Below are 26,634 nucleotides of genomic sequence, written 5' to 3'. Positions count from 1 at the left end.
CAGTTTTTAATCCATTTAATATGAGTAACATTGATTTCAGTATAATGCCCCTTTTTTTTTTTAAATCAGTGTCAAAAGGGACTAAATCAAATGCCCTACAGAAGGCTAAGTATACCATCACAGTTAAATTTTGTTTGACAAAACCTATTTTCCATAAAACTATGATGATTGGCATTAATTACGCTACCATCCTTTAATTCTTTAAATATTGCATCCATATCAGCCTTTCCATGAGTTTGCCTGGGAAACTGGGATCGATGTCAGGCTAGCGGGCCGATGATTTACCAGAGTTATCCCATTTTCTTTTTTTCCATGCAAAAGGATTTTAAGGAAGTAGGCCACAAATGAAGGTGGCTGGGGTGTGGAATAAGAACTCTATTGGGGGAGACTCAGGCATGTAAACCACTCTGATGCTAAAGCCCAGGCACATACTCAAACAGTCTGTCTTAATTCAGAATCTCCATCTACAAGGCAAATCTACCCTTTCCTTGTGTAATATTCATTCAGAAGGATTTAAGCCTCTTAAAACCTTTAGAGTTACACCACAGAAGGTCTGAGTTCTGTAATATGCCACTGATAACTGAGCTTATACATGCACACATGGCTATATGCAAATAATCTGTCACTAATTCCAGCACACAGCCACATTACCTTATCATTCTGGCACTCTCCCGGCTCACCAGAAGACATATAGCTAAATATGCAGTATTCTGCAGTCTTAGCTCTTTTAAGTAATCTCTGCAGTTTCAGCATGTGCCATATGATACACAAATGGAAAGATGTAAATTAACACACTCTCGGCAGTCAACACAAGACAATATTCAGGAGACAGCTGCCTCAGCATCTTTATATTCTAGTGGTGATGGGGTGGGGGAAGGCAGAATTCCTACTCACCCAGAGCTGTCATACTACTCAGTAATGGAGTAAGTGGAGGCGCTTACAGCCAAAGGTAGTTAAATGACTTCAAGGGATGATGAGCAAGTGTGAGGATGGGAAGGATAATATTTACAGCAATAGATCATCAGAGGCATTAGTTTTAAAAAGTATCTTTTTAGTTCCTTTTGCCTTGTATTTTATTTTTAATGTTATATTTAGGTTTCGAGGGAGCAAACAGACAAGATTGATGGAGGATAGATCAGTATCAGAAAGCAAGCCAAGAGGATCTGAAAAAGTAAGTTTTCATGGCAAACTGGATCACCAGCCAAAGATCCAAAGGCGGAGAGTGGCTATACAAGATAAGCTGCAGTATGCCATCCCCTGAAGGAAATAAATGGGAAACAAGTAAAACACACAACAACTCAGCTCACTTCTCCTTGAAGGTCAATTGAAGGATTGCAGTTTGTGAAGTCTTCCCAGAGAAGCAGGGTGTCTTCATTCTCCTCCCATGTTAAACTGTCACAGTCATCATCAAAATCAAACGTCTCACGCCTATTAAAAGAGCAGTAAAAAGAAAAAAAGGGTAGAAATTATTTCAAACCATGTCTTTCCAGAGTTTTGGAAATACCTGCAAAAGAACAGGCTTAAAACACTACATTAAAACTATAGGAGGAAAGGAAGAGAAACAGCAATGCAACAGCTGAAAAATCTAAAGGCTATTAAAAACAGGCTGTGCTGCTCTGTCTGCAAGGGTCTGACACTGGGCTTCTCCCCACCTGCAACAGAGTACTGGAATTTTGTCAACATTCATTCTACTTTAAACAGACAATTCCAGTTCTGGCCTCTAGATGGTGCTTTAAGTTTGCTATTTCAGCACTGAACAGTTGCTAAACCACAAGAATGTTTTAAACTATTCTGTTACGTAGGAAGAAATCAAGTTTGACTGAAAATGTAGTTTTAAATGTTCCCAAAAGCAAAGGCCAATAGAATGGTTCCCATGGATTTTTTTTTTAAAGTGTCAAATGGAAAGTTTTTACACAAACATTCCGCCTACAGCACTTGCAAATCAAATGTTGCAGTTCCAAATAAGAGACCAACTGAACAAATTAAATAGACTCCACTGATTTTCATTCTCCAAACAGAGGCACAAAACCGCATGAGTAAAAAATCCTGTTTATTTTCTCATTTAAATTCCATTTTGAGTAATAGTTTCATTAACATAGGTTAAAAATAGCCTGCAATAATTTTTAATTCGATGGAGTCCCTTTAATTTGGGCAGTTACTAAGTAAATTAGAGTTACAAGAAAGAAGAGACTTGAGACACTTGAACTGCAGCAGAATGGAAATTCTACTCTAGCTACTTTCTTTTCCTTGTTAAAGCAGAGCCTGGAAAAAAAAAAAAGGCTTCTTGTTTTATAGTTGCTCTCTTGTTTCAGGCTTAGACATATTTTTGTTTCCTGAGTTCATTTCCTTTTAAGATGATCACATCAAGCCAACAAGTTGAGTCCAACTCTGTATCATATGAAAAAGTTAAAGAATTTGGCAAGAGGACAGGCAGGGAATGTACGTCTACTGATGACCAGCCTTGCTTATTTTTAAAACTTCTAGTTTAATGCACCCGGCCTTCACAGTCTGTTCAATCATAGTTCTTTTCACTCTAAGAGCTCACTGTTTGAAAAGACAAAGACCACCCAATTTAAACTGTTGCCAACTTTAGCAGTATTTATTGTTCAAAGATAGTTATTTGTTTTATTTGAATACTCAGGAACTTTCACTAGTAACAGTGCTTTAATGATGCACCTCATTAATTACAGCTCAAAAAAAACGAATTATTTTCATCTCTGGTGTTGGTATGAGTCAGATTATTTGGTGGTGTATATCCCCCGCACCTCCCATCCACAAATCACAGGTCACTTAGATGAACCTATGACCATTCAGTGTTATTTAGATCAACCACATTTGAAGTTAATGACAGGATTTCTAGGTGCTGCTGCTGATACAAGAGTTTTTTCTTATTAAATCAAGTTTATAAAAACAACCATTGTAGAAGCCTGTTGCATTTTAATAATGAAGCCATAAATTACTGCAAAGCTTGCATCAGTAATTCATTGAAAGGAAAAAGGAAAGCAAAAAACACACCAGCAGCATGACTGGCTGTGTGGGAAGAGATAAGAAAGACACAATGAAGAGGGGTTAGTGTCATACCCAAGGATCTTCAGAATGATGTCACAAATGAGTCCTCCCCCCCACCCCGCCCCCAATAGAAAGTTTTGTAAAGTGTGTGTGTTGTGGACTTGGAAGATTTATTTGCTAATTAGGAGAGTATTAGAAACAGAGCATTAAGAGGACTTCACCATACAAATCAAATCTTAAGTTTCTTGTTTTTTAAACTAGTGTTGGAATTAGTGTTTGTATCATGTTTTCAGTATAATACTGTAAATGCTAATTACTAAAAACTCCACAAAAATAACTGTTGGCTTGCAGTTAACTCATAGACTCATAGACTCATAGACTTTAAGGTCAGAAGGGACCATTATGATCATCTGGTCTGACCCCCTGCACGCTGCAGGCCATAAAACCGTCCCTGCCCCTTCCCTGGACTCTGCTGCTGAAGTCCCCAATCCTGTTATTAGTGACCTCAATCGGCAGAGACCCTCCTGCTAGAGATCCCTGCCCCATGCTGCCGAGGAAGGCGAAAAACCTCCAGAGGCTCAGCCAATCTGCCCTGGAGGAAAATTCCTTCCCGACCCCAAATATGGCGATCAGTAAGACCCCGAGCATATAGGCAAGAGTCTCCATCCTGACCCCTTTTAGCCATTATGCTATTTACCTACCATTGCTTGGTTTTCCTTGACAACTATGTTTTACCATTAAACCATTCCCTCCATAAACTTATCTAACTTAATCTTAAAGCCAGACAAATCCCTCGCCCCCACCGTTTCCCTTGGAAGGCCGTTCCAATATTTCACCCCTCTAACGGTCAGAAACCTTCGTCTAATTTCAAGCCTGAACTTCCCCACGGCCAGTTTATATCCATTCGTTCTCGTATCCACGTTAGTACTAAGCTGGAATAATTCATCTCCCTCCCTTGTATTAATCCCTCTAATATATTTAAAGATGGCAATCATATCCCCCCTCAGCCTTCGCTTTGTCAGACTAAACAACCCAAGCTCCTCTAGTCTCCTTTCATACGACAGGTTTTCCATTCCTCTGATCATTCTAGTTGCCCTTCTCTGCACCCGTTCCAGTTTGAGTTCATCTTAAGCACATTGAATTTCAGCAATGAAAGAAGTAAAGAAACCTAAAATGCATTTCTATTACACTATGAAAGAACTACAGTTGGCTGAATATTGACAAGGAGAAGAGGGCCGGGGGAGGTGATAGTGAGCACCTAAGGTCCATGTTTGGAGTGGCACTAATAAGGGAGCCACCAACAGCTCTCCAGCTCAGGGAGTTCCCATTATGTAAGACTTGAAAAGCATTATAGTGATAATTTTGGTAGTAGCCAACCAGGGCAGAAAGCAACAAGCCTGAACTCTAGAGATTATGAAATTTATTATCTTGTACAGGGGTGACCAACCTGTGGCTCTAGAGTCACATGTGGCTCTTCAGAAGTTAATATGCAGCTCCCTGTATAGGCACTGACTCTGGGGCTGGAGCTACAGGTGCCAACTTTCCAATGTGCCGGAGGGTGCTCACTGCTCAACTCCTGGCTCTACCACAGGCCCTGCCCCCACTCCACCCCTTCCCGCCCCTTCCCCTCAGCCTGCAGTGCTCTCGCTCCTCCCACTCTCCCCCAGAGCCTCCTGCACGCCACAAAACAGCTGATCAGGAGGTGCGGGGAGGGAGGGGGGAGGCGCTGGGAGTACATGACAAAGCCCCCAGAGCATGCTTGCCACAGTTGGTGGCAGATGCTAGAGAAGCACATGCCAACCCTCTCTGGAGAGGCAGTAAGGAGCACTGCAGAGCTCATAGCCCCCAGACTTCCTGAACTATCTTGTCCTGCACCACCAGCAAGATGGTTCTGGAGTTTTTGATAGGCTGCTATAGCTCTGCTACCACCACCTCAACTTTGGGGGGAAGGGGAGGAGTTAAAGCAGGAATTTGCCCTACTAATTCTAATCCGCAAGATCACACCAGTCCTGAGCAAAACGGTTCCAGCATTAGTGTCCTTAATATCCATAACTAGGTATTCTGGTGTTGGAGTTCCTAGACAGAATCGCCATGATGGTTGGCTAAAGTTAATTCCAAACCCTCCTGCAGAAATTCTGTATTCATATCATGAACTGAGCTTTTAGCAAACAAGTTAAGGAAAAACAATTACTTCTCACACTCCATTCAGACAAAGAGGCAGATGCAGGGGAAAAAAAAAATCTCAGCTCTGGAAATCTCTAACATTTATGCCAGACCATATAAATAAGGGCAGAGTTTCATTCTTGAGCATGCTACACATTAGCTACAAGCAGGGTGATTATTAAATAAAAGTTTAGAAGTCTAATTTCACTATTTATTGCTATTTGCTTCTGCATTCTACTTAGTGTGGACAGTGAAAATAAACTGTTCAGGTACACTTTTGTTTATATCTAAATTTCACTGAGAATCTTATGCACTACCAAAATTCTGCAGTCTGAGTTCAACTAATGCTGAATATTTGGTGAAAAACTATTTCTATTGGAGGTTTAGAAAGTTTGTGGAAACACACTGGGGTCTTGGATTGCGACAACAAAAATCATCTGAATTTGGGATCTCAGTTGCCTGAAAGTCCCACAATAAAGACATCATACTCTACAGAATACTCACAGCTGATTAAACATTCGCTTCATTTCATCTGTGATGTTCAGAGAACAGCTGACTTCGTCATCTGATAATCTGCTGTTGTCTCCATCCTGCTCAGAGAGGTCATCGTCCGATGTTAGCTTGCGCTCTTTCTTTTTGGAAGCCACCTTAATCGGAGAGAAGGGCAGTGACTGGAAGGTTCAACTGAGGTGCTGCACCGAAGGATGCAGAGATAAGAAAGGAAAGGTGTTAGGTTGGGTGGAAGATAATGGTTCAACAGTACCCAGTGATTCAGGTGCGCGAGTGACTGCACGCATTAAGGACAGGAATCGCATCTGTTAAGAAGTGGTGAACGTAGAGCAAAAGGAAGCAGTTCAAAATGGCACAGAGCAAAGCAAGCTGCAGACTGCCAGAGCTCTACATACAGGATGTACTCGCCGGCAACATTATATGGGCTACAGAAGAGCATGCGAAGGCTAGAACGATACAGGAACCAAGCATAAGCTGGCGAGAATGCCCAGGCAGCAGGCTTGAGAGCAATGACAGTCTCCCTTTCTTGCCACTACCATCACAAGCCTGGTGCTTTCAGAGATGAACACTCACAGAAAGTACACAACACTCTTTTAAAGGTAGTCTTGATTACTTTGCTATTCCCACCCCACTATCACAAGCACAGATTGCTAGTCATCACTCTGACAGTACAAGAGATATGTGGGAACTGAACTGTGAAAATATTTGAACAAACCCAAAATAAATGCAGTTGATAGATGTGCAAAGAGACCCCAAAGCTAACCCTGCAAAGTGAAGGATCATTCTTTTGTCCCGTGGGACTTCGGCACAAATAGTCATGAGAATTTACAGATGGTGTGATGTCGTCTCGAACACATCTAAAGCACAAAATAAATGCCAAATCTCCTTTTTAATTTTCACTAATTGCTAACTGAACCATTCAGAACCAGTGTTGCTCTTTGTGCTAATGATTTTAACCACTGCATACTTGATCAAACCTGTGTACTCGGTTTAGAGCAGTAGCACAGTTTTACCACTTATCAAAGTTAAAAGACAAGATCTCTCTTTAGAATGGAATACTGATGAACACAGGATAGCCGTAATTCTCTACCCCCATCAAGTAGGAAATTTGAATCAATTTCTGTCCAGATTACCCCCCAAAAAAGCTAATGAAAACTCATGTTTACCTTAGCTAAGCATTTTATAAGACATATTAAAAAGTTGATTTGGAATGGAGGAGAGTTTACTGTTCACCACATTTAAGACATATCCATGTGAAAGTCTCAAGAAAAGGGCAAGGACTTTTTTTTTTTTTTTAATGTTTGTACAGTGCAGCCCTAAGTAGCTACTGTACTAGAAAGAGTTAAAAAGTCAGACCTATTTATTCGAAGACAGAAAGGGAAGTTGAGGTAAGTTGGAAGGGCCAGTGATCAATTTAAAATGCAGTTATGATTTAAAAAAAAAAAAAGAAGCTATGCTAAAGGCACTCAATCACTCAATAGCTCTGTTTTTTGAGCTAACACTGCCTACTTTTGGAGCAAAATAAGTTACTCTTTTCCCCCTGTTAGTATTGCACAGCCAATATAGCTATGGGAAAGTAAACTGTATTCTATTCACCCTCACATATCAGAGTAATTGTAGTTAACTAACCATCAGTCACAGAATTTATTTATTTCTCATCATGGTGTATGAGCCAAAAATAAGGGCTCAACTTGGAAATCACAGGATGCAAGTACGGTGCATGAAGTTAAAATCCTCTTACGTGTGAAGAGAGCAAATCTGATGGGACTGTTTAGACGAACATGGAATCCCAGGATGCTTTCTTGTACAGTTACTTGTAAACTACCACCAAACTTTAAGAGTATTTTTCAGAGAACATTCTGAGCTCTCTTTGGAAGGTTTTCTATCAACTCTCAAGTCTTAATATGTGGATCATTGCTACAACTGGAGATAGATTCAGGAAGAAAAGAAGTCTACTGGGGAGAAATTTCAAAAGAAGTTGAGAATATTGGATGAAGTTTGAGCCTGAACTAAACTCCCTAACATTCCCTCTCTTCCCCCCCCCTCCCCAGATACTGCCATCTTGTCCTGCCCTACAGAAAATTCAGGGCCTAATCACCTGGAATATCTTGGAAACGTCTTCAGAGTTGCGCTGCTGTGCTACATCGCACAGCTTAGCTGTAATATCGATTCGACGGCAGATGTCCATGTCCACCTTCATGGCCTTTTCTTGGATCTTTGTGTCCAGGTCTGTCATGGGCTGCAGGAAGGACAGTAGTGGATTATCTTCTATTGTTACACAGTTCAGGAGAGAAGAGATACCCACTGTATCTCTATAAACCCGGAGCACACCATTCTTATATCACATTGAGCCTGTTCTCCAGGGAAAGGCAGCACAAGGACAGTCTAGATTAGACAACTACTGGAATTAACACTTTCAAATCTGATTCCAACAAATACAAGTGTTTGAGAATGAACACTAGCTACTGAGATACTCATTCCCACAGCACAGAGTCCTAAACCCAGCAAAAGTCAACCCTTATGGACTCAGTGAAGCTATGACATGGAGGGGAAAAGACTTAAACCTGTTAAGCAAGCAAACAACAAGATGGGGGATTTGATGATACTTCATCATTTTTGCCCACTTCAGATAGGAAGTTAGCACTTCATTGTAAAGAAAAGTTAGCCAGCTTCTGCTCTGAAAAAATTGTGCACCAACTTCATATAGATCACCAAAAAAGTTAAAACAGGGCTAGTCTATAGACGTCCATGTGAGTTTAGTACAGAGCAAAATTAATACCCACATTAATCTGTCTTCTGTCCCAGAACTGTATGCCACTGAATCATATCGTGCTGCACATGAGACAGAAGTCAAATATATTATTTGTAAGTAGCTGCTCCTCCTTCCCCATTGGCAATGTTGCTGCATGACTGAGGAGATTTTCTCCATTTATAACTGTAGAGTTTCTGTGCTAGAAAACCTATGCTGTGTTGGGAAGGACTGGCCTGAATGCAAATGATAGCCTACTTTCACATAGAATTTGGGAAAACAGTCAGAGACGTGTATTACTCTGTAAGCACTACCTTCCACGTGGAAATGCTTTTGCTAACTAAATCAGAAAGGTTTGTTTTGTTTTTAATGTCCTCCATCCAGGGTAATCTTTCTCCACATGAAACATAAGTAGACTAGAGAAGATTTTTTTAATCAAAATGTTTGTGTTCAGAAAAAACATGTCTACACGAACATGAAAACATTTGACAAAAGTTTTGATAAAGAGTATTTATATCTGTGCAGTTTGTCAACAGGACAAAAAACATAACCTGCAAGTCATTTAGTTCGGCATTTTTGTCCTGAATATCATTGGGTAACTATGCAAAAACAGTTACGGCTTTCCACACAGCTTTGTGGCCTTCTCTACCACTCTATTTAGCTCCACCTTGCAGAGCTCAGAAAGGCTGGAGGAAGCACTTGTACTTCAACTACAACAGGATGTTGTATTCACTACCTCCCTCAGGATGCACAGTAGAAAATTACAGGGGAAGGATGCAGCTCTAACAAATAGCTCACATTCTGAGTAACTTTCCCAGACCTGAAGAAGAACTCTGTGAAAGAGACAAGCTTACTCCAAACAGAAGTTGGGCCAATAAAATATATTACCTCACCTAGATTGTCTCTCTAAATTGCTCTCCTTCAGACTGTATTTAAGCCAGCAAGTATTTCTATTTTTGATGAACCACCCAAAGAGGGGGCCAGTGAATGGCTGAATTTTTTAGGAGTAGGCCTAGCAGCCCTGAGAGAATGGATGTGACTTCAGGGAACAGGTTCTGCAAGTTTGTATCAGACTGGGGGTGCGGGAGGGGGGGGTAGGGGGAATAAAATTCTTATAAAATTACAGACTAGATATGCATCATGATTGATCTTCACTACACTGCTGGCATCAGCAACTCTTCAGTAAAAGAGAAGCCAGGTGAACCTTAAAATCCTGCTCTTTTATCTTACTTACGCATTTTCCTCTCACCTATGCACACTAGCCCTACACACTGACAGTCAGACAATATGCTAGGACTATAGCCAGACTGTAAGATAAAGTTCTCAAAACTGCCAGGCATGACATTACCAGATCCCACAGCTTTGGGGGAAATTATAAACTCAAAGAGGACAATGGTAGAACTCCAGAGATATACACAGTTTATAAGTTTTCTAAAAGGAGACCGCAGCACTGCAGACAAAGCCATATCCTGGAACCAATGACACAGAAACTGGGATAGTCTCGATAAGAGCCTTTCACAAAGGTAGAATTGGGACTGCCATTTTAGATTTCCTTTCTGACAATAACTGCTTGTACGACTCAAATCAAAAGCACCCTGTATAATAAGAGTACCAATGGCTGCATAATGGTTGAACTTTTACCCTAATAGCATGTGGATTCTCCAATGCATCATTTCAAAGGCTGCAAATTTGAATGAGGTCGTTGCTAGCTGGTGAGAAGGGAACGGGAAGTCAGGGTTATGGGCTAAGCAGCAAGTTTAATGCATCTCTACACAGACCAGACAGGAAGCGGGTGGGGAGAGGGGGGAGTGAGGGTGATCTGTCTGATGCATTAGATCATAAAGGCAGCCATAATACTAACTACAAAGCAGCACTCATTAAAACCATAACCTTTTTATGAATGAAGCCATTTGCATGACAGAGAGATTTCACAAAAGCAGGTGGGGATGGGCCACTCTGTTTCCCAGGGTACTTACATCACTCATCAGACCCTTAAAGACAACAAGCTCTGCTTTCAGCCGCTCAATCTTTTCATTTAACTCTTCCTGGACAGCTTCAGCCTCTTGAGCCTCCTAGGAGAGAGAAAATAAGGAAAGAGCTAAATATCTGGAAGCATTTACTTAACTGCTAAGCTTCACAGAGGTGGAAAATAGCCGGTAGCCCGTACCACCTGCCCCAACCTCAATAGCCCCACTGCTACGCTACAAATGCAAGTGGTGGAGGGAGCATGGGTGAGTTTCAGGACTGGCCTACCTTGCTGCTCAACCAAGAGCATAGTGGGAGTGAAGGAGAGGAGAATGTTTAGATGGCGTGTGGTCCAGGGGTTGCATCATATCAGCATATTTTCCCCTACTTCAGTCTGAACACTAGGTACTTCCAATGTTAAGAGAACCCCAATTCGGGGATTGGTTTTGTTCTATTAAGAAGGGTTCTCATGATGATGAGAGGCTAATGGCTTGTGGACTACTGTAGCTGAACACTCATAAGAAGCAACCCTTTACCGTCATTAAGTTAAGAGATTGCCTTCTGCAAAAGAACGGATACAGGATTAACATCCCATTTATTGCATATACTGAAGAATAAAGATGCATTGCTTGAAGATTGAACTAGGTGAATCAAGGCACTCCTCCTGCTTCAGTCATAAAATTCAGCATCAAGCAGCCTAAGGTTTCAAATATTAACAGCTCTATCCTGCATGAGGTAATTCAGCTGCCATAACTACAAGGGATCAAGACTCTTAGGATCAAAGAGTAATTAATCCAGACAAAATATTAATTTTAAATTACCAGATTAAAGGGGAAAAACCTATACTATAAAGTATTTTAGCTCAAGAGTTGGAGGAATGGTGGTCAGTACTAGGAAAGTCCAGATCCCACTCAAAACCCACCTCTTGCAAGGTTTCCACCATAGACTCCAGATTCGTTCGCTTTGCCAGTTCCTCCTCCCATCTGAAAGAAAAAAAAGATTTGCAAACAGAGATTAGATCAACATTTCTGATTGAGTTTATTCCAGCCACAAAGATCTTATTTTACCACTTGTAATAAAAAAAGATTAGATATTGTAGGTGTCCAGTGGAAAACTTCCCTTAGTCTCAGCCACATGTGCGCACACATACTCAAACTGCCAATTTTCAAAGTAGCAATTGGAGTTTAATTAGTTTACCTGCTAACACTATTTTCATTCTTTGACTGTAGCATGTGGACATGTATAAAAATGGAACACTTCCATTGCAGCAGCAATAGGTTGAAAATCTAGACAAGTCAGCAAATTTGCTACTTCTGGTATTTAGCCCTATAAACTCCAGGGACTAGTTATAAGCCTTCTTCATGACAAGATCTTCAAATGCCTATATTTATTCCAGTTGTATCATAGAAGTACAGTTCCAAACAGAGTATCTATCCTGCAAAGGGGTCCTTGAATGAGGTATGAATGCATGACATATATGCCTTGTTACTGTCACATGCAAGAGGCACCACCATAGTGGGAACCAGGATGGCATTAAGGGAGGGTAAAACTTTCCATCCGTCTCAGATTGCAGGGCACACACTATTTCTAAAAACATTGCATCTTAAGGAAGAACAGTCCCGAATGATTTTTACACATTCCATCTCATCAGTGCACCTCTAGTTCCCAAGCACAGGAAATGGGGAGCTGGTAAGCAACAACAGGTTATTTGGTCCATCAGGAGAGAAGAGGAGACGAAGACTGTTTAACAACATTACACATGTGGAAAATGCTAAAATCATGGACCAATTTAGGCAAAAATAGTCTAAGCTGCTTAAGCTACCTCTTACCAGCCAATATTTTAAATAGGCATTAATGCCAGTGAATAGGACCAATTTAGGATGAGTGATATTGAGTGTAAATATATACAAAATGAATATTTCTTCATGTACATTTATAGATCTGATCTGTCAAACTTCGGGCCTGTTCGATAAAAGCAGCAGTTCTAAGTCTGAAAATACTGCTGTTTGCTGACATGTCTGACAAAAATAATTAAACATGAGACGCAAGGGAGGTCAGCAAGAAAAAATAGAGCACAACCACTGAAATAGAAGAAAGGAAGGATGCCAAGAAGTCAGTCATCAGGCCCAGATCCAATCCTTTCCATTAGCAGTTTTTTGAAGAAAATCTTGTGGGTCTGTTTCATTTCTTTTTAAAAAGTTTATTGGTGCTAGCTTAATATTCACTGTCCTTTGAGCTGATGTCCACCATAAACCAAAGGAGGTCTGAACTGAGCTAGATAGCTTTTTAGCACCTGTCTCCCGTTTGAGTGTTCTGGATTTAAATGTGCCTCATTTCTTTCCCAAGATTTCCCCTCATCTTCCATCTCTTTTGATTAAGATTATTCTCCTTTAAGCCCCTGTATCATTCTTGATGGCCACCAATAGTTTTCCCATGTTTATCATATAGCAGAAGTATGGTATTGGTGGCAAGTATTCCACCAATAGGCTTACCCTCAGAATTTCCAGGTTCTCTCATTTATCCTTGCCACTCATCTACATTGTGTTCCTATTCCATTCAATTATCCTCCCCAATTTTCTTAAGTCTTAAGATTTCATGACCTAACTGCATGGTTTTACGTTCTTTCTTCCAAGTTGCCAACAATGAAGTCTGGTCTAATACTGACAGAACACAGGCCAGGAGAAACAGTTGCTCCATCAGTGACCAATACCCATCAGTCCAGAAATCGAATCCCATCTTCTCCACAAAAACCCATAATGCATATCTGCAGCACTGCATGATTTGCTACGCCTTCCTTGCAAAATATGCAACCCTGACTCTAACACTGGACTAACTAGAAGAACCAGGAATTGAAATTAACTAAACACAGATTATATTTCCATCGATCAAAGAGATGAGTAAAAAAAAATTTATCAGTTTTATTACGTTAAGCTCTTCGAACAGTCCTTTTTAATTAAGAATTTAAACAGAGTACCTACTAAACTTTCAAATGCTCTATGATGCATCCTAATCTGACGTGCTATTTATAAACATGAAGGCATTTTTAAAAAATTATTAAAGACCGTGCCCCTTTAAGAATATATGCCACACTACGGCAATAGATTTAATCCTGCAATTTATAACTGACACTTTAGTTTAACATTGTTGAATTATGAATCCATCATTGGATTAGTGTGAAAATATCTGGCAGTCATCTTCCCTTCACACATGGAAAGCTATATGTGGCGAACAAAGTATTGTAGAATTGTGCAAGGTCAATTCTGGAGAGGATGGCAACAAGGTTTCTTCAGTGGATTTTAACATGTACAAGATTGTTGTCTATCGCCTTTCTTAGGCCAAGCTTGTGCAACTATTCTAAGAGAAACATTCCTACAGGACACTCATTCACTCAAGTTTAGTAAAAGCCAAAGCTTTATCTCTAGAAAATCTGTCTGAAGCATTCCCAGCTCACTAAAGCCAATTGAACCCCAAAAACAGTAGCTTCATCAGGCAACAAGGGATTCTCCCATTTAGAATAAAGCTTCTTTTTATAGTTTAACAGAAGCTTGGCTTCTGCCACCAGCAGTTAAAAGGAACCAGGGTCCACTGACTCAGTCAGCTAAACATACAACGGAAAGTTTCCGTTATGTAAACCTTTGGAATGCAACAGGTCACAAAATCTGCACAGACCTTTCACTCAATAAATCCCCTGACACAGCCTGGGAATTTGAAAGCCTAGTTACAGAGTATGACTGATCACTGCCATTAAGAAATTTGCTTGCACTAATCCAGTAAATACAGTCTACCAAATGACAATTAAAAGCACTCCTATAACCTCTAATTATAATAAGGTATTTTTTTTGTTCTCACACAGACAAATAGTTTTACAGCTAAATTAGAAGATGCAAGTCGTGGATATGAAGGTCTCCCCCCCAAAAATATTTACTTTAATCCAAAAATGATAGGATTAAGAACGTTGAAAGGAGAGGGAAGAGTGCATTTTCTGGGTTAATTCCATAATCTTGCCAGCACAGTGTTAAGTCTTCCAATAGGAATAATTTCACCATATTTTCAAGTTTACAAAAGAAACCTGGTAAAGTGACTGGATTTTATGGGACATTTGTGACACATTAAACAATTCTAAATTCACATACTGTATCATAAGCCCCAACACCCCCCCCCCTCACAGACTGCAATAGGTTTGCATTTCAAATGCAGTTGAATGCCAAAGGATCATTTCAGCAGGGAAGAACAAAGGCAGCTGTGGGTGTGCTGCAATTCTCTGTCTTAATCCATGACCAGCGGCACCTGAATTTATCATATCCTAATACAGTAGCAGCAGCATTGACTAGGCCCTGCACTAGTGCATTACAATATGACAGGCTGACCGCATTTACTCTTCCCCTGCCACTGCAGGGCAGAGATACTTGGCATGGTAGCATTACATCAACTCTCCAATATGTAAGTGAATGCTAAAGTTGTACAGAAAGACATTACCCGTGTCTTTTCTCTGCCAATTATTTACTGCCAAACAGACAAATATTTAGGCTGGAATTTGTATTTGCCACAAATATTTTAGCTTTCATTTCCAATGTCCTATCTGCATTAAGGCTGCTAGTCACATGTGCAAGTAGCATCCTTATTTTTCAAACCTCATTTGGTCATCTCACCTGCTGGACTGTGACTGCTTAATATTAAATTCACTACATGCAATATGGTCCCCTTCTGCTACATTGAAGATGTGTCATATGGTTTTAGGCATTCATACTGCATTGCTGCCAGCACACAGTCAGTTGTGAATGCAAGACAGTGTAACTAGATATTAGGAAAACTGCAGTGCGCCGTCTCAAGAGAGATCTGAAATTTACTACTTAAATGCTGAAATGTTGAATACTAATTATATTTAGGTGAAGAGATTTAACTCATTATTTGTATCCATGCCCAAACACATAGCATAGCTCTGCGGGGAAAATATTTTTAGTAAATATTACATCCATATATTTTTACCAGTTGTAAGTCAAAAGCAAGCTTCCATCCCGAACACTTCGGTCACTCTGGAAAACTGTCAAAATTATCATTCAGAATCTATGCACAGCCTATGGGGTAACATCATTAACTTCCATCATTCCATTCAGTTCCACTGGTTTAGTTTTTCCATCCTTATGCCATAATTTAACTGCATTTCATAGAAAGGAAGCATACAGTCCCAGTTCCTTTAAGTAGAAAGCAAAGAATTTTTATGGAGAGTGGAAGAAGGGTGCCATCTTTTAAATAATAGATTAAAATTATGTTCTCAGCATATATTTATCCATTTCTCCAATGGAAACAAATCTGGGCCTTTTAAATATGGTGGTAATTTTTATCTAAAGTTAAGTTTTCTTCTGAAAGGAGGCCAGGAATTACATTAGACTGATAAAAAGAACAGGAGTACTTGTGGCACCTTAGAGACTAACAAATTTATTAGAGCATAAGCTTTCGTGGACCGAAGAAGTGGGCTGTAGTCCACGAAAGCTTATGCTCTAATAAATTTATTAGTCTCTAAGGTGCCACAAGTACTCCTGTTCTTTTTGCGGATACAGACTAACACGGCTGCTACTCTGAAACCTGTCATTAGACTGATAATAAATCAGGGTCCCCATCATATATCACTGATCAATAAAGTCAACTTGTTCTGAGTTTCAGAATGCATTCCCTACTGCCTGGCTGACTAGCCTCATGTAACACCTGGAAAAATGAAGTCACCGAGTTGACATCTGGAGAAAAAAAAAACATACAAAACAAAACAAAAAAATCAATCTTCCCCACCACTCTTAACACAAACCTCTGGAGACTTTTTGGGGGGGGAAGAGGGAGAAAAATGGAAGGAGTGGGGAGAGAAGAATGAGGATTGAGGATTGAATTGAAGATTAAATCTTCTCTTAATGCTTCCAAGCAAATTAGATAATAGATTGTTTTTTGACACTATCATCCTGTATTTGCAGTAACACAAATATTTTAAAGGGCCTTGGGCAATTGCTGCTACTGTACATTCGAGTATTGCAATAAGCAAAGAAAAAGACAGCATACCCTTGGGAAGGTGCTAACTACTGTGCATTGGCACAGACATATGAAACATGTACTAAGCAGTACTACAGAATTTTAGGCTAGCCAATTTCTGCCCACTCAATTTCTCTTCCAACACAAGAGCTGAACTGCAAGTCAACCACAGCATGTTTCAGATGCCCTTAAAAATCCTCTGCTTCTAAGCAACCTGATAGGCTCTGCATGGAAGTGGTGCTGCTGTGAGAGACCTAGGAAGGTGCTTCTGTAGCACTTCAACACATATGTTGCTTCCTTCCTTCTCCTCCAAGGAGAGAGAGAGAGAGAGAAAGCCAGCCTGCTTAATCAGCATCACCCCTGCAGCATAAACGAGAGCCTGTAGTTTCCTGGCAGGACTGTAGTGGGAAACCAGATCAGCTCTTCCAATTGAAGCAGTGATGTTTGCTGCTCTGAAGAAATAGAGGTGACAGGAACTACCAGACCAACACCACACAGAAGGGAAGTGACTGTCCAGGCTACCAGGCTGAAAACAGCAGTCCTCATATTTGTGCTGCAGGATATTAACTAGACAGCTGCTTCTACTAGTCTCAGATATAGCTATTTCTGAGCTCAAACATCAATTCCTACAATTTCCAGCTGCAGCCAAAGGAGCTTTCAGAGCTGGAGAGGCAGATCTTGCCAACCTGAATGTACGGATTGAGAAAAGGCTATTGCTAGCCTACATCGAGGTTACTAGGATTGTTTTTAAAAATAAAATTCAGAAAGGGCAATTTCAGCACTGACTATACTCTTCCCCTCCTCCCTACTGAGGGCAGACATTTAATGTTATGACTACCTTCTAAAGTCACAGATTTACAGGCTTATATTATAGTTATTAGAACATGAAAGGCCAGTCAAGATAAAACTAAGGAAACATTTCCCTTTTTCCAGATGCAACATTACATTCCAAATGTATTCAATCACTGCAGTTTCAGGCCTCAAACTGCCTCTGCAATCATGTGATTAGGAATGAGTATTTTACATAGCTTGGCACAAAGGGAAGAACTGTGTACCTTTTAAGAGAGGAAGTAGCTAGAGTATGAGACATTGAACTAACAAGATAGAAGGATGCTGAATAGCCTTGCAAGGACTAACTCTGCTTTTATAGTACAGCTGAGAGCTTGGCTACACTCGAAACTCCAAAGCGCCGCGGCGGGAGCGCTCCCGCGGCAGCACTTTGGAGTGCGAGTGTGGTCGCGGCGCCAGCGCTGGTAGAGCGCTCTCCCAGCGCTGCAGGTACTCCACCTCCCCCAGGGGATTAGCTTACAGCGGCTCCCAGCGCTGGGGCACGGTTTACACTGGTGCTTTATAGCGCTGTAACTTACTACGCTCAGAGGGGTGTTTTTTCACACCCCTGAGCAAGAAAGTTGCAGTGCTGTAAAGCGCCAGTGTAGTCATAGCCTGAGTCACATTTCAAACCCCCACATTTCCTTAGAACATGGAACCGTGCACAAGAGATCAACACTTAGATGAGCTGCTATTCAAAAGAAAATGGGTGGAGATTACATGGAAATTTGATAGTACCCAGGTGTAAATTTCTCTAAGCTTCCACTACTCATAACTTTCATTGGAACTCAACTGAGACATCCATACTGAATTCTTATCGACAGACAATTCACAACTAAACCAGCTCCCTGGATCACGAAGGCTGAACAACATGATTTTGCACCATCTCTTTACCAGTCTGAGCATTTCAAGTTTAGGTAGGATTCTGAGTGGTGGGGGAAATTGCCATTTAGAGCCAGATTGTCAAAAGAGCTCAGCATGTTGATAAGCCAAAAGTTATGTCTGAACCACATTATCAACTCCTTAATCGCCAAAAAAGATAAGTACTCCTCTTACACCATTAAATGAGGATTCCTATTTTGTCAAAAGAATTTCAAAGAAACAAATATTTCTTAGATATGAAAAAATGTAGCAAAGAAACACTGCTGTAGATGTCGTGAAGACAAAAGAAACTCTTTGTATGGTACTGTTGAGGTTTTCCCTCCGTCTTTTCATCTCTATGGGGTACCACACGAGAGGCTTGATTATTGCTATGCTTTCTAGTTGTCATGGTACATGGGATCACACAAAAGAACATCTCTTCAAAGCACGAGGGTTCACCTGAACACTATCAATATGCTACCAATGAAAATACTGGCTGCAAAAGCCGGTTAACCCTAACTTAAGTGTTTAAGTGTCAAACCATTTCACAGGACAGGAAGCATACAAAAAGACAGAAAAAAAACCTAAGACTCAAAGATGTCAATATTTCATTTAGGCATGCGAGTCACACCTAGTACTGCTCATCCTTTGTATGTGAAACATCTAAGATGCGTTCTCTGTGATGTGCCCTACATGCAAGGACAAAGATGGGAAAATATGTGCATTCTATGCCAGGCTCAGTTAATTATACCTTAGGTGTTGCCCAAAAGGGCTTGTGTTCTGCAATCACGGGTTAGAGACACGTTTTTTGCTCTCTTGTGGCAACATCACTTGTTCTTTTGTGGTTTGACGCCTTTTGACGCCCATATTTTGTTTAGGTGTACTCTGATGGGCAGGGCGTGCCCCACCATTCACTAATGTTGGCATGAGATTTGATGTTTTGCATGTTCAAGCCCAACCAATTTAATTGTTTGAGATTACTCATAGTAATCTCATGTTTGTGTCTGTAGTAACATGCCCATTAATCTAGTCTCCCCACATCTATCCAGTGATATAAACCATGATGGCAATATCTAGATAATTGTGGTTATGATGCACTGATTTCATTCTAATTGGCATATTGCCCCAGGAGTAGCACCTATGCTGCCATACAAAGAATCTAGTTTCAAATCTCATGTTTGGTCAGAGAAAGACATTGATGATACTACTTCTGATAGAAGATGCCCCTGCTTATGAGGAGAATGTACTTTAGCAAGTGGAAAGATCAAGATCTCTTGGTCAAATTGTCTAACGTGGAAGTGTATAAATTTTTTCTCCCCCCTTCCCTTAAGAGTTTGCAGCATCCTAGTTCCCTTATAACACAAATCCTGCCCCATACTGAACCCCATATTTGTAGGCAGGTCAGGAAAAGAACCTGTGTCTAAAATGAATACCAGAATCCCACCAATTCAGTGCAGTGACTAGGGACATACATTGCAGATAAGTCTGAATTAGCAAGTCAAACAATATTGAGGACTTAAGGACACTGCAACAAAAGACGCATTTTGTCAAAACAAAACAAAGTATTTGTTGTTTACAAAGCCACACTAAGTCTTTTGTTATGTATTCTGTTAAAATAAAATTGTCTAGTAATATTACACCTCAGAGTGCTGTCTCTGTTATTAAACCCCTACTTATATTGTAAGACCCTCAGGACAGGAAACTGACCCATTCTGTGTTCTGTACAGCACTGAGCACAGTCAGTATTCCGATTATGTTGGGATGTGGGACAAGAGCTGGGATTTGTGAACAAGCTAGGTGAGCATTAATGAGGTTCTTTTGTACTGTATAGGGATTCTTCAGATTTATCTCAAAGAGATCAATTTCGGGCCCAAGAGCCCTGGTTTCTTACTGAAATACAAATTAAATGCTGATTAATACATTTTACATGGAGCCAGTTTTATTTGAACATCTGATTCCATGAAGCCTGCCTCTAACATAACAGCACAGCATTCTTGAATGAAGTGATCCGTGGCTTGCTACTTCTCAATTGCATCCTTCCCACCCAAATAACAGAAACCTGTTAGCCAAGGTATTGGTCATCTCAACAACATATTCCCAAAACATAAGACTATTGTGGCCAGCATTCATGTGTCAATTGGTTTCTGTGTTGAAAAGAAACAGATTAATCAATATCCTCAGAGCTGAAGCCCAGTAAATGTGTTTTGGTACAAACGCAGATATACCTTTTCTAAATGGGAAGCAATCATTAAAAGATTCCTTTGCTCATTCAGGAACCATTTCCCTTTGCCCACATTCACCAGTGGCTGTTGATACTTCTTTAGTTTAGGTCAATTTTACTAGTCCATATTCAGTTTGGACATGCAGCACTAAATATGCATTGGTGCTCTCCATCCAAAGACTGTACAGGAGGTTGTAGCAAATCAGAGCAACTCAGAACAGAGCAGAGCCCTCTGCATTTTGTTCCCATGTGAGCAACATCCTATTTTGGGGGAAATGTTAGCCTTTATTGCCAATACTTATTTTCTCCATATTAAGCATGCAATTTCTCAGTCGATCAGGTTTTAGAAATCATCTGGCCTTGTTTTAACACACAATGAGTCTAGAGAGCTGTTGTGGAGTAAGCTCAGTAGATAAGAAACGGATGTGTGATAAGAGTTTACTATGGTAAAAAAAAAAAAAAAAAAACCACCTAATAAAGACCAATATAAAAGCATGTTTGAGACATGTGCTCTGTTTATACTAGAACGCAGACCTTTGAACAGCAGGAATTCCTTGGAAGTGAGCTGTTAAAGATAACTTACTACTTTGTAAAACTTTGTGCAAATATGTATTGTGATTAAACTTGCGGAAAAATGTTTTCAAACCCTGCTATTGGAACTAAAATAAAAATGTCTTCCAGTGAAGCTGTCAGGTTTTGCTTCTGCCAGCAGTTTGTTCCTGAGAAGAACCCTAGCATAAGGTTGTAACGGGTTTGGTCACAGTGACCCCCTTGGTACTGTCACCTGATGTGCTGAAATTACCTCTGAGCCCCTTTTCCCTGCCAGCTTGGGAATCCAGAACCCTGCCTTGTTGAGCCAGACATGCTAGCCTGCTGCAACACAGACCCGGGGTCTGGTCTATGCTCCCAAAGCTGCAAACTTAACTGCAAACAGCTCAGCAGGTTACCTATCTCCGGCACCCAGACACCCAGTTCCCAATGGGTTCCAAACCCCAAATAAATCCATTTTACTCTGTATAAAGCTTATACAGGGTGAATTCATAAATTGTCCGCTCTCTATAACACTGATAGAGAGATATGCACAGCTGTTTGCTCCCCCAGGTATTAATCCCTTACTCTGCGTTTATTAATAAACAAAAGTGATCTTATTAAGTATAAAAAGTAGGATTTAAGTGGTTTCAAGTAATAACAGACAGAACAAAGTAAGTACTCCTGTTCTTTTTGCAGATTTAAGATGGATTCCAGTATCATGTGACATGGTCACATGTCACTGTAAGACCACCTAGTCTCCATTCTTCCTGGGTTGGCCCACACAAACAATTTACAACCAATTGTCTTAGTCAATGGGAGCCATCAAGATTCTAAACCACCATTAATGGCCCACACTTCGCATAATTATAATAGGACCTCTGTGTTATACTTCATATTTCTAGCTTCAGATACAAGAATGATACATGCATACAAATAGGAAGAACATATTCAGTAGTTTATAACCTTTGTTATACCTTACAAGAGACCTTTTGCATAAAGCATATTCCAATTACATCATATTCATAAGCATACTTCCATAAATCATATGGAGTGCAATGTCACAAAGGTTATCAGAGCTTTAATGTCACATAGAAGCAAAAGTCTCGGGTGCATTCTTTAAAATAAAATATTGCTGCTTTTAACAAGCAAAAAACACCCATCAATGGCTTATGTGTAAGGTTCATAACTAATTAAAATTATTTCAAGCTATTTTAAACTACATGAATGTCTCATGCATGATATGCTCTTTCCAATAGCTTTAATAGGTGTAACAAAGATATTCAGGTATGAAAACAAAGGAACTTTTTGGAAATCCAATGAAGTAACATCAAGGATGATCTGTCCCTCTTCCCATACAGAAACAAACCTGGATTCTTCCAGTACAAGAGGGAAGTGAATCCAGTCATTTAAGATGTAATGGCTTACTCAAGAAGGCTTTTTGGTACAATGTAGGATAGCCTGTTTGTTGTATGTGCTATAGGGTCTCAGCAATCTTTTTGACAATTTTTTAAAGAAAAAGCAGTGGAGAGACAACTTGCTGAAAAGGAGTTTGCATTGTTCAAGTTTAAGACTGATATCAAATGAAATAAGACAAGTTATATTCAGCTTCGTGACAAAGTCAGCTGAGAAAACTGAAAAGTCTTAATTTATCAACAAATTCATGATTGTTAGCATCTATAATAGATTCTCTCAGCAGGAGACAAAAGCAACAGCAATTTAATTTGAAACAATAGTGCGATCTAGAATGAAGGTCATGAAATCAATCCCTTATGTTGGCTGAGGACCATACTGTTGTAATGGATAACTTATGAAGCCATCAAGCAGTCTATATTGCTGGCCTCTAGTTTTAGCAAGAGACCAAATTCACAGATCCTAGTCTCCTTTATTTTCTAACTACAGTAACTCCTCACTTAACGTTGTAGTTATGTTCCTGAAAAATGCGACTTTAAGCGAAACAATGTTAAGTGAATCCAATTTCCCCATGAGAATTAAAGTAAATGAGGGGGTTAGGTTCCAGGGAATTTTTTTTCCACCAGACAAAAGACTATCTATCTATCTAGATAGATACATTATATATATATATATATATATATATATACACACACACACACACACACACAGAGTATAAGTTTTAAACAAACAATTTAATACTGATACACAGTGATGATGATTGTGAAGCTTGGTTGAGGTGGAGGAGTCAGAGGGTGGGATATTTCCCTTACTGCTAACAGGGCCAGCTCCAGCTTTTTTGCCACCCCAAGAGGCAAAGAAAAAATAAAACAAAAAAATCATTGAGCTGCCGCTGAAGAGGAAGAGAGGGAGCGAGGGACCCGCCACCGAATTGCTGCCAAAGACCCGGATGTGCCGCCCCAACAACGGATGGACTGCTGCCCCTTTCTATTGGCCGCCCCAGGCACCTGCTTCCTTCGCTGGTGCCAACCCTGACTGCTAAATGATGAACTAGCAATTGGTTGAGCCCTCAAGGGTTAACTCTCTCACTCTACAAGGCAGCAGGAATGGAGGGAGATATGCACATTTCCCCTTTAAGTAAACTGCCTTGTTAATTAGATCAGCTTGCTGAGACCACAGCTGCTGCAAGCTCCCTCCGTCCTGAGCCCTGGTGTGTCCCCCCTGCTCTATGGAAGATGGGGTAGGTGGGGTGCAGGAGCAGGGGGAGGACGACACCATGACATTAGCCCCACCTCTTCCTTTCCTCCCCCCAGCACAGCAAGCAGGAGTCTCAGGGAGCAGCTCCAAGGCAAAGGGCAGGAGCAGCACATGGCAGCGGGGGGAGGGGGGGGGGACAGCTGAACTGCAGGCAGATGCTGCACAAGGAACTCAGGGGGGCTGCCGGTCCACCCTGGTTCCAAGCCCCCACCAGCTAGCTTCAACAGGCTGCTCTCCCTGCAAGCAGTAGACAAAGCAGGCGGCTGCCAAACGATGCTAGAAGGGAGCATTGCACAACTTTAAACGAGCATGTTCCCTAATTGATCAACAACAATTTTAACCGGGACGACTTTAAGTGAGGAGTTACTGTACTTAGTTCAGGGATTCTATGTCAACTTGCATTCAGATCATGACTGTAAATGCCTCAACTACCAAAGCAAACTCTTGTTCTCAGGGAAAACTTATTTTCTCAAAATTTTATAACTTATGTATTGGGAATAATTGTTCTTAATTATTCTATAGGAATGAGCACAGAACCTCTGCAAGTAGATTTTACTAGATTCATTTACTGGTGTATTAGAGAAAGAAGGGAGGTGAAGTAATATCTTTTATTGAATCAACTTCTGTTGGTAAAAGAGACAAGCTTTCGAGCTTACACAGAGTTCTTCTTCAGGTCTGGGAAAGCTACTCAGAGTATTGAATTTCTTTCCTTTCCCCCCTCTTCCTACCATTTCACAAGATACTCTGTAGCTAAATGGAGACAAAGCTAGGTGAGTTCATTTTAAGTATTCTAAGGAATATATGTACATGTCTCAAATCAGTGGGAAGCCAAGACACCAACCCTTGTTTTGAGTAGGCCAGATGGCAAGAGGTCTCTGTATATAGCACTTAACCAAATGTTATATGCAATGCTGTGACATCTGTTCATTTCAATGTAGTTATGTCTGAGATTGACTAGTGCAGCGGAATATGGAGGAGGGCCTCTATTTTAAAAATATCTATGGCAATTTTTTCTAAAGTAATTCCACTCCACACCTAAACAATTGTGCTGTTCATATGAAAATTATTTGTTTCGTGTCAGTACAATAAGAGTTTTGATTAATAAAGTGTAAATCCTCGTGATAAGACACTGTCCAACTGTGGGTACTGAAACTATATCACTGATAACTATGAATGTTTAAGTACAGTAGTCATAAATTATTAGCTACAAGTGATTTCCTCTACCCCACCTACTCTTATGCCTGCTAATGCAATGCAAGACATTGCAGATCTGTGCACCCAAAACCTTTTTCTGTAATATAGCTTGATATTACTTTCTGTAAGATGCTCTATTTACTTCTCAGCACACAATAGTAACGCTGACAGCCTGCACATTAAGGGACAGGCTGGAATTATTAGCAATACTAATAGTACTGAAGTCTCTCAAGTTTGAGTGAATAGTGACCTGTTGGCTGGTTTCTTTCAGACATAAAAGACCCTTCCTGACAGTCACAGAAAAAGTGGATTGACAATATAAGTCGGTCTCATCAGGTTTATTTATGTGCTATGGGAGCATACTAGTTTCAATACCAGAGCAGACCATCGATCCAGATGGGTTTGTTAACCTTCTTAGGGAAATAAGAGGAAGCAACATCCAAATAACTTGAGCTGGAAAAGGGTGTTTTTTTGTTGTTTATTTGGGGGGGGGGGAGGGAGAAGGTTAGGAGCACTCCATTCTATAATCGGGGGGGGGGGGGGGAGGGAAGGGAACAGATTACATGACCTACTTTTAGAATATGATCAGGACCCAAGTGCAATGACTGTTGTAATCTCCACTCTTTAAAATGTTTAAGAAGCTTCATTTAAAATTAAATTAAAATGCAGAGCCCCCCGGACTGGTGGCCAGGACCCGAGCAGTGTGAATGCCATTGAAAATCAGCTCGCGTGCCCATAGGTTGCCTACCCCTGCGCTAGGGGTTGCCTCCCTTCCACTTTCCTAATTCTGCTACTGTAGTGAATTCAATGCTGCAGTATACTGATTGACCAACAGGAAATTGAAGCCATTTGTAACCCTCACCAGGGAAAGAGCTCAGCCAGTCAACATCAACAGTATAAATCATGGTCCCTGTAATTAGGTTGATAGGCCATCATCCATGTTCATCCCGAATAACCTGAAAGCGCAAGAGCACCTTTTTCAGCTTCAAGTTAATCTGGTCTGAGGTGGATTAACTTGGTGCATTGAGATAAATGTCATCTCCATCTGACCCAAATGGTCTAGTAATTAAGTAGCAACCTGTTCTCTTTCCTACAAGTTCATTATATGGCAAGTTCTCATTCCAAAAATGTTCATTTTCAAACTGAAATGTGTAAAGAACTGCCTATTATACCCTCTGAGCCCTACATAAAACAATTACCATCAAGGCTTTTATCATACATCTGGGGCAAAAATACATGTTACATTGTTCCTATAGCATTGTAACGGTCATAACTGGAGATTAAAATGAGCCAAAATAATTGTTTGTAATTGGTAATCTATCTGAAAAGCAGAAGATTAAATTACTGTAAACATGCAGGATTCATGTTAAATATTTAACTCATGTTTTAGAGTGCTTTCTTGCATAAGCAACACTAAGATAAATTTTGCCTGCTAACCCAGCTGCTTTTAATATAATGTGTATCAAAATACATTTTCCTACTTGGCCATCAGCTGGCTGCTTTAGAAATATGTCAGTATGTCAATTGAGAGAGAGTTTCCAATAATTTGGCCTTGGAGTGGTAGTATAAGACTACATAGATACAGGTCTGCTGTTTATTAAATGGACTGGCTTGGCCATTATTTCAAATGGGAAAGTCTCAGAAGTAACACAACAGGTGCTATACAACTTAAATGAGAGGTAAAAAGAAAATAGACATTAAAGACCTCAAATAAATGCATTTTAATGTTTATTTGTAAAGTTACATCACTTGCAAAGAACGGGGGCGGGGGGGAAGAGGGGGAAGTGTCATCTGCACTCAAATCTTTCTTTCTGAGCAGAATGGTGACGCCACCCCGGATGTTTATCTAGATAAGGACTGCAAGGCCTCTGGGGACAAACATACCTCTGAACAATATAATTAAGTACCTTTATACTAAACT

General features: G+C 40.4%; 1 protein-coding gene across 2 annotated transcripts in view; it reads right to left on the bottom strand.

Moving 5' to 3' along the window:
• The window catches only part of IFFO2 (intermediate filament family orphan 2), a 52,590-nt gene that overhangs the window by 6,420 nt on the left and 19,536 nt on the right, over nucleotides 1-26,634 (bottom strand). For both annotated transcript variants that reach the window (XM_065575280.1, XM_042852820.2), the window contains exons 2-6: nucleotides 11,319-11,379; nucleotides 10,408-10,503; nucleotides 7,781-7,921; nucleotides 5,677-5,819; nucleotides 1,308-1,428 (exon numbers count right to left, since the gene is read on the bottom strand). In XM_065575280.1, the coding sequence (XP_065431352.1) occupies nucleotides 1,308-1,428; nucleotides 5,677-5,819; nucleotides 7,781-7,921; nucleotides 10,408-10,503; nucleotides 11,319-11,379 (562 nt within the window). The remainder of the gene's footprint in view (nucleotides 1-1,307; nucleotides 1,429-5,676; nucleotides 5,820-7,780; nucleotides 7,922-10,407; nucleotides 10,504-11,318; nucleotides 11,380-26,634) is intronic.

This window comes from Chrysemys picta, chromosome 21 (assembly GCF_011386835.1).
Source record: "Chrysemys picta bellii isolate R12L10 chromosome 21, ASM1138683v2, whole genome shotgun sequence".
Taxonomy (NCBI): Eukaryota; Metazoa; Chordata; order Testudines; family Emydidae; genus Chrysemys; species Chrysemys picta.
The sequence above is the reverse complement of the archived record's forward strand: the minus strand, read 5'-3'. Positions and strand labels throughout refer to the sequence as shown.